The 9,364-nt window shown below is 37.2% G+C and overlaps 1 protein-coding gene across 1 annotated transcript; it reads left to right on the top strand.

Annotated features, from left to right (window-relative positions):
- The first annotated feature begins 382 nt into the window (after nt 1–382).
- On the top strand, nt 383–8,055 carry LOC131150417 (desiccation-related protein PCC13-62-like). Its single transcript, XM_058101118.1, has 4 exons — nt 383–702; nt 1,414–1,639; nt 1,822–2,188; nt 7,967–8,055. Exons 1-4 carry the CDS (start codon nt 383–385, stop codon nt 8,053–8,055), a joined length of 1,002 nt encoding a protein of 333 aa, XP_057957101.1.
- The last annotated feature ends 1,309 nt before the right edge of the window (nt 8,056–9,364 follow it).

Below are 9,364 nucleotides of genomic sequence, written 5' to 3'. Positions count from 1 at the left end.
GGCATAATTTTTATTTTCTTTTTCACTTTATTTGATAATCAAACATGAAAATCTAGATTCCTTGATATTTTCCTTACCTTTCCTTAATATTTTTTGAGTTTTAAAAAATATCTTAAATGAACCAAAAAAAAAAAAACACGCATATGTATTTGGACCAGAAGAACATACATATACATGCCATTCATAAATACACGTTAAATTTCGAATTTTTTTGGTTAAAACCTGCATTTGACTCTGCATTAAATAAAAATTTATAAGTCATTCCCTCCTAGCCCTATATATACATGAACAAACACACAGACCATAAACCAAAAACCTAGAGAGAGAGAGAGAGAGAGAGAGAGAGAGAGAGAGAGACTTAGTTCTTGTAGCTATAAGGGTTATGGCCAATAGTGTTGTGGGGCTATTAAGCCTCATCTTCTTCTTGTGCCTAGGACTCTCCTACGGTGCCGAACTGAGTGAGGGCATTTATGGCATTGACGTCCCCCAAGAGGACGTGGATCTTTTGGAGTTCCCTCTAAACCTAGAGTACTTTGAGGCAGAGTTCTTCTCATGGGGGGCTTTGGGACGTGGGTTGGACCAACTTGCCCCTAATTTGACAAAGGGAGGTCCCACCCCCACCGGCGCTAGGGTCGCCAAACTCGACCCCTTGATTCAAGACATCATTGCCCAATTTGCCTACCAAGAAATCGGGCACTTACGGTATACTTACATAAATATATGATATATATATATATATATATATATGGTTTTGTGAAAGAGTTTTATACCTGAATTTAATATTTCTAGCATATATGCATGTTTTTTTTTTCTCAATGACTTCAGGAAAAATTGGGGTGTCCAAACCCTTTAGACCGTTTACCCCTTAACTTAGGAGAATTTGTACGCCTATAGTAGACTCTAACCCTAGATCTTTTGAAAGGTCAAAGTCTCAATTATTACTTAAGTTACCTTAGCATTAACTTAATAATTATCAATTTCTAATCAATCATGTAACATTTTTTTATTTATAAGATTACACACACACACACACACACACACACACCCACACACATATATATATAGAAGGGATCATAATTGTAACCTTCACTCTAAAGTTTTATGGTCCCTTTTCATGCATTATTTTAAATTTCATGAAAAATAATGTCAATTAATATCTATGAACTGATAAATAATTAACATGCATTATGAAAAATAATGTCCTTCATTGCTTATGAAGTAGTATAATTTGGCAATGAGCAAGGAATTTTAAATTGTTTCATCCACCATTTCAATGTTTTAAAACATGATCTACTTTTGTTCAATTAATTTTAAAATAATTTTATTTTTTTCACAAATGCCCGAGAAAGAAAATTAAAGATAGTTCAATCTCTAAAGTTGCATTTTTAATTTGCTACATGTATATATACGCAGGGCAATTCAAAGTACAGTAAAGGGATTTCCAAGACCATTATTAGATTTGAGTGTGAACTCGTTTGCAACAGTGATAAATAGTGCCTTTGGACGAAAATTGGAACCACCCTTTGACCCTTATGCGAACTCCATTAACTATCTCATTGCATCTTATGCAATTCCTTATGTTGGACTCACGGGCTATGTTGGAGCAAATCCTAAACTCAAAGGTGCTACTTCCAAAAGGGTAAGTATGCAAACCCTCATCCCCCTATTACATTATGTATGGAAATTCTTGTTTAAAACTCAAAATTTAAAATCTAGTCCAAAATCACAAAAATAACCAACCCTAATCCCCCCACCCATTATGTTATGTATGTAAGCCTTCTTATATGTGTTCATTCATGCATGTATATGTGAATATTTCAGCTTGTTGCTGGCCTTTTGGGCGTCGAGTCAGGTCAAGATGCTGTCATTCGGACACTCCTTTACCAGCATGCACTAGAGAAGGTCAATCCTTATGGAATCTCAGTGGCAGAATTCACCGATCGGATTTCTAAGCTAAGGGACAAACTAGGGCACGAGGGCTTGAAAGATGAAGGGCTCATAGTCTCTAAAGAAGAAGGAGCAGAAGGACAAATTTCGGGCAATGTCTTAGCAGGAGACGAGTACTCAGTTGCATATGCGAGGACTCCAGAAGAGATATTGAGAATTGTCTATGGTAGCAGGGATGAACATGTCCCTGGGGGGTTCTACCCTAAGGGAGGAAATGGCAACATTGCCAAATCTAGCTTGCGTAAATCTTAAGGGAGAAACCACATTATATTGCCAAGTTCTAGAGCCTCAAGATCTATTTTTATAGTGTTGGGATTGGACCCTATGCAATAATATTATAAAAATAAATTAATTGAAAATTAGTTTTAAGTCTTTTATTTCATATTGCGTATTTATCATATAGATCTTTTATTTAATTGAGTACTACTTTTGGGGGGAAATATTATGCTAGCTTCTTATTTTAGGAAATTGTATGGGAAGATAGTTCACATTATTCATTAACATATTATCAACACACTGCATTTGGCCCGAAACTTTTTTTTTAAAGGCCTTTAAGTGGTAGAATCCTTTTTGTTATTCTTAGTAAGGAAATAAGTCAAATATACATCAAAAATAAAAATTCATCAAAAAAAACTTGATTATTATTGAAACTTCTCCAGTTGCTATCTGCTTAGAATCATTTGAAGGTCATGGCCATTTGGTCATATAAATAATAATTGCTGAATTTTTTTTATTACATGTTCAAAAATGGTAACAACATACTTCTTGGATAAATAAATTAAGTAATTTTATAAATACAAATCCTTGTAGACGTGGTCCATTTTGTGGTTTTGTAGGAAGATTGAGTTAGGGTAAAATCTTTAAATGACGTGGATATAGTTCGTTAAGAAAGTATTTAGAATAAATGATCTCTATACATGGAAGTTTGAAACTCATTAATTATATGATGCCATACTAGTAACGTAGTACTTAAATCTGTATAAATGAAGGGTACGGATTGAGCATATTTCAACTGTATGACTCTCACAATATTTTAATAAAATTAAATATTAAAATAGTTAATATTGTACAATTAATAATCTTTAAATTTTATGTACAACAACTTTTGTAACTATTTTTCTTGATTGTTAATATGCTCTTACCAGGATTACTGTTGTACCGTCCCAAAAACAAGGAAAAAATACATAAGAGAACTCGCCACTCCATATATGTGTCTATATTTTAAATATTAAATATGTGTAAAATTGATCATATGTTTATTTAATTTTATTTTTTTTGATAACCCGAGGACTCCAACCATCATCGTGCCACTTTGGACACTATGGTGCGGCACCAAACCCGAGGGGGTGAAAGTCGTTTGCCTATTGACATACCCCTAGTAATTCACGGTGTAAGGCCTCAAGGGAGAATCAAACCCATGATCTTTGGGGTCACCAAAGTCACAAGTCGCTCTTACTACTTGAACTAGTTCGGTTGGACAATCATATATTTATTAATATTAGATATATAATTTAAAAGATGAATTTTTTGTTGACTTGACTGGGGATGGCCGGCAACCCACCTCTGTTGAATTTGGGCAAAGAGTCGGCCACCAACCTCACCAACCATCCCACCATTGTTGATTATACTATTCTAGCAATTTCTATAAATAGATGTGTGCATGTGTTTGTGTGTGTAATGTAATGTGCGGTGTAGAGAGGGTGAACAACCAGTGAGAAGAGAATTTGTGTATTTAGAATTCCTTTGTAATATTTTTTTCAGATTGAAATCAATTGAGTGTATTTGTGTGCAATCCTCACTGAGTTTCAATCACAACCAGTGATTGAGTGAGTTCCCTCCACCCTTCAGTGGTATCAGAGCATCCAGGTTCACTGAAATTCACCAAACAAAGGCAAACATAGGGAAATTTGATTTTTTTTCCTAGATTTGAAGTTGCTCAAAATCCAAAATTGAGCACACCATTGTAAAATTCGGGTCGAGATGATTTCAAAGGTGAAAACCATGCTTCAAACGGAGTCTGGAAGACCCCACACGTGCTCTCATGCGCCAACAAATGAAACAGCGTCCTCCACACGCGCTGCACGTGCCAGCAAGGACACTAACCGCCGACATCATGCTCCACACGCGCCCACATGCGTCCTCTTTGCTCGGCTGGTGAGATCTGACCCAGAGACCCTATCCACGATCCAACCCAGCAACCAGCAACATGGAACCAGACCTGCTTGGACGACCCGACCTGCCTGACGAACTTGCATACAATTGCCGACACGCGGCAAGCCCAAAAGCCGCCAGATGGACTAAAAATTTTTCAAAATCAATCTCTATCACTCTATTTTTTATATATTAAACCCGATGGCGAATGGTACTATGCAAGCAATCATTCCAAAGGTGACATAGGAGAATTATGACAACTAGTCTATTCAAATGAGAGCCCTTCTAGGTGCTCAGGATGTCATGGACATCGCTGAAGATGGGTATAGAGAAAGCCCATCAAAAGAAGCCAAAGCAACTATGTCTGACGCTCAAAGAATGATCTTGCAAGCCGATTGAAAGAAGGATTGCAAGGTGAAGTCCATAATCTACCAAGGCCTTGATGAGGCCACATTCGAAATCATCGCCTCCACGAAAACATCCAAAGAAGTTTGGGACTCTCTCCATAGAACACACAAATGTGCAGACAAAGTAAAGAATATTCGTCTTCAAACATTGCGAGGTGATTTCGAATCCTTAAGAATGAAATCTACTGAATCTATTGCTGATTATTATACCGAGTTATGGTAGTATCAAATTAATTGAGAAGAAATGGAGAGACTCTCAACTACTAGAGAATTTGTGAAAAAAATTTGCGATCTTTGGATACAAAATTTGATTATATAGCTGTGACCATGGAAGAAAAAAAAGATCTAAAAACCATGTCTGTAGAAGAACTTGTGGACTCATTCCAAGCCTTTGAATAGAATGTCAACAGAAGGAGTGATGATAAAGCACTAGAGCAAGCCCTCCAAACGAAATTGTCCCTTACTACAAATATATACGATAAAGGGGGGACGTCACAGCGAGGAAGAGGACGAGGTCGAGGATCTCATGGAAGAAATTATGGAAACTTTGACTCCAGAGAAGGTGGCAGAGGCGGAAGAGGTCCCACTAGAGAAGGACGCAGTCAATAGAACTATATCCCACGAGGTAGAAGAAAAGGAAGAAGAGGGAGATACAATAACCATCCAAATGTAGACAAGAGAAACATTCAGTGCTACAACTACCACAAGTACGGACACTACAGCAGTTAGGGCAGAGGTAATCCCCCAAATCATGAAGTAAATGAAAATGTTAACTTTGCAAAAAAAAAAAAAAAAAGGAGAAAGCCGAAGGAGAATTGTTGATGCTGATGGCACACAATTCAACCCACTAGGACCAAACTGTTTGGTACCTTGACTCTAGAGCCAGCAATCACATGGCTGGTAGAAAGAACTTATTTAATGAACTTGATGAGAAAGTTTAGGGAGAGATATCATTTGGTGATCTCTCTAAAGTCCTAGTTCGAGGAAGGGGAAATGTCCTGATTAAGAGGAAGGATGGAGACCATGCTTTCATCTCCAACGTGTACTATGTGCCAGCCATAAAGACTAATATACTTAGTCTCAAATAGCTCGTGGAGAAAGGCAACTAAATTAGCCTTAAAGATAAGAAAATGGTAATAATAGTCGTTCGAGGTAAGCTCGTTACTCGAGTAAAAATGGCAAAGAATCAAATGTTTCCGCTCGCCATTCAACATGATACGCCAAGGTGTTTGAGCGCTATCATCAAAGACAAAGACTAGCTATGGCATCTCAAGTACGGACATCTGAATTTTGAAAGTTTGAAACAGTTGGGAAGCAAGAAGATGATGAAAGTCTTACCCAACATCCACCACCCAAATGCAATACATGAAAGTTGTGTTCTAAGCAAGCAACACAGAAATAGCTTTGGAAAGCAAGCCGACTGGAGATCTACCATGCCGCTCTAGCTAATTCACACAAATGTGTGTGGTCCGTTGAGGCTATTTTCAAATGGACAGAACCGATAATCCCTCACTTTCATTGACGACTATAGTAGGAAGACTTGGGTCTACTTCCTGAAAAGAAAGTCAGATGTGTTCAACAAGTTCAAAGAGTTTAAAGCTCGTGTGGATAAATAGAGTGGCTATCACATCAAGTCACTCTGATCAGACCAAGGAGGAGAGTACAAGGATGAAGCTTTCCTAGAATTCCTTAGGCAACAAGGGATTCAAAAATAGTTCACACCGACCTACACTCCCTAGTTGAACGGTGTAACAGAGAGGAAGAATCGCACTATCCTTAACATGGCCAGGAGCACGTTAAAGGATAAGAATGTGCCAAAGATTTTTTGAGCATAAGCAGTATCATGTGCAGTTTATCTTCTTAACAAGTGTCCTATGAAAAGTATTTATAAAAAAAGAAACCACATGAAGCTTGGAGTACTCAAAAGCCCAGTGTGAGTCATCTTAGAGTGTTTGGCTCCATAGCCTAGGCCAAGATCCCAAAAGCAAGAAGGAAAAAATTGAAAGATAAATGAAATAAATATATCCTTGTTGGATACTATAGAGGCTGGGGAAATTATACAAATTAAATAATAAAAGGGAATAAGAGAGAAGGAAATTTCAAAGGGGTACTTAGTAGGGTCTCGTCGACGTGGACACATGTCTCGTCGATGAGAACTTACCGAGAGGGCTGATTTCAGGGCCTGAAATTCGTCGACATGGAATATATGTTTGTCGACGAACTCCTTTCTTGGCCTCATCAATGAGGTGACGTGGCTCATCGACAAAGGCACATGGCCAGCCATCTATATATAGCCAAAAATTCATTTTTTAGCAGGAAAATTCGTCCCATTTCACTTTCTCTCTCTAGAAAATGAACCCTTCACCTTCTCTCTAGATTTTTGACTTCGTTTCTCCCTGATTCGACGATCAGAAGCTACCACAGTGATCCTGGGGAGACTCTCTATAACCTAATTGGAGCAGAATGTTGATTTGAGAAGTTTGGGCACCATCCCAATTTCAGCGTAAGTGGATTATTTTGGTATTTCCAGTATTATCAGGTTTATATTAGCCCAAATTATGTGTTGTATGAGAATATACTGGTGTTTTATGGAGTAAAATTAGGGTGTTATGATTTTAGGGTTAGGATATTTTTAGGACCCTACAGGCATGGGTTGAGGGCCCCAGCAATTATTTTTCCACGAACCCAGGTAAAGTATAGTTTAGGAAATTATGAATAGGAAAATTCAGGAAATTTGATTATGATGATTTTCTGAGAAATTCCGTGTTTTACTGGGAATTTGTATATATGTAATTACAGGATTTTGAGGTTGATACGCCGAGGGCGTGAGGGTTGAATTGGAGGCAAGCCTCCTAGTCAGATAGGTAGGGAAAATATGCTATGCTAGGAATTTTAGAATGTTTATCAGTAAATTACATGTTTTTCCATATTATTATCCAGTGTGTAAATTATTTGTATATTAGAAGTTACAATTTTCAGAATATGAAATATTTCTTTATTTAGTTGTGTGGCATGAGATATTATCATAACAGTACAGAAATCCTACAATTTTCAGATTACTATGATTTACAGTATTTATACAGAAGTATGTTTTATCAGATTTTACAGAATTATGAATTACAGTGTATATACAGCCAAATATATTCTACAGACAGATATTATACAAACAGATATTTTATAACATTTATAGATTTCCATGATTCCCAGAATTTTAAAGTCATAACACTATGATATACAGTTCAGATATTATAGATCAGTTATTACAGCTATTACAGTTCAGATATTACAATATTTTCAGTACAGTTTATAGTGTTATGGTTATTTTGGAATCATGATGAAATAGTAAGATGTATATATAGAAAATAGTATTATACAGTATCAGATTGTGATGAATCAGTTCAGATATCAGTAGAGCATGGTACCGTTGCTATTACAGATCAAAGCGCAACCACACATCTCAGATAGTGCGTCGAGGTTTCCGTTAACTATGCCTGGAGAGATTGCTGGCTCCCCAGAAGACTGGGTTGAGGTGGTCGGTTCGACGAGGTAGATACTAGTATCGTGCCTTGGAGTGATTGCAGATGGCAGGGTTGAGGATTAGTAGAGTTAGAGTTGACTTATCCTAGTAGGCCAACCAGAGCTAAGTCCCGCCTACGGACCACACAACCCTGTCATGAGGGATTAAATCATAATGTACAGTTTTCTAGGGTAAATATCACAGTTATGTATATGCATACAAATTTACAGAATATCAGCAGATATATTATGATACTAGAAGTATAAAAAAGTAGAAAACTTAGATATTACAGTTGTATTTTAAACTATAATAGATGCAAGTTGTACTATATATTGTTCTACCAACTTTTATAGTTTCATATATTTATCAGTATAGTATTTATGGAAATCAGTCGTCACACACTAGTAATAGCATATTTCCTCTTACTGAGCGTTGTCTCATCCTAGTGATTTAACATTTTTCAGGTGATCCAGCTAGACGAATAGATCAGGCTCGCCAATAGATGGGTTGTTTCATTGCCCTGGTTGTGGGGTAAGTGTTTTTAGGGAGATGTGTTTTTGGGTAATTTTCCAGTGTCTCTGATGGATGTTATTGGGAGATGTGTTTTTGTGTATGTATATTTTTAGGAATTATGGAATTCTTGCATTACAAATATGGATGTACAGTTTTATGTTTTCCGCTGCGTAGTTGTGCAAAATGAACAGGGTTTCATTAGTGCTCATAGCTAGACTAATATGTTATAGTAGTTAATTCAAAGGTATCATAATGAATTAAGTTTCAGTATATAGTAAAGTTTAATTCAATGAAAAAAATTGTATAGATTTTCGAGTCGTTACAGATACGGTGACAGCACCATGGGATATCGACTATACAATCCCATCAACAAGAAAGTTATTCATAGTAGGAATGTCATTTTTGAAAAAAATGAATCCTGGAAGTGGGACCAGTGTAGTAACCCGGATAATTATAGAAATTAATAATAAAAGGAAGGAGATAAAAGGGAATTTCAAAGGGGGGACTCAACAGGGTCTCGTCGACGAGCACAGAGCGTTCGTCTTCTTGGGCACGTCAATGGGGACTCATGTCTCGTCGATGAGAACTTACCAAGAGGGTTGATTTCAGGGCTTGAGATTCATCAACAAGGGTAATGTGTTCGTCGACGAACCTCCTTCTTAGTCTCGTCAATGAGGCAACCTGGCTCGTCGACGAGGCCATGTGGTCATCCTTCTATATAAGCGCAAAAATCAGAGTTTTAACAAAAAAATCAGCTCATTCTCTCTCTCTCTCTCTCTCTCTCTCTCTCTCTCTCTCTCTCTCTCTCTCTCTCTCTCTCTCCTCTCTC

Source organism: Malania oleifera, chromosome 3, assembly GCF_029873635.1.
Source record: "Malania oleifera isolate guangnan ecotype guangnan chromosome 3, ASM2987363v1, whole genome shotgun sequence".
Classification (NCBI taxonomy): Eukaryota; Viridiplantae; Streptophyta; class Magnoliopsida; order Santalales; family Ximeniaceae; genus Malania; species Malania oleifera.
This window is presented reverse-complemented; position numbering and strand designations above follow the sequence as displayed.

Bases quoted from the DNA above. Each gene is read 5' to 3' on its own strand.
- LOC131150417 (XM_058101118.1), top strand. From the start codon at position 383: ATGGCCAATAGTGTTGTGGGGCTATTAAGCCTCATCTTCTTCTTGTGC. The intron at 1,640-1,821 runs GTAAGTATGCAA...TGAATATTTCAG, and splicing joins AAGGTGCTACTTCCAAAAGG to CTTGTTGCTGGCCTTTTGGG. The intron at 2,189-7,966 runs GTAAATCTTAAG...CACACATCTCAG, and splicing joins CATTGCCAAATCTAGCTTGC to ATAGTGCGTCGAGGTTTCCG.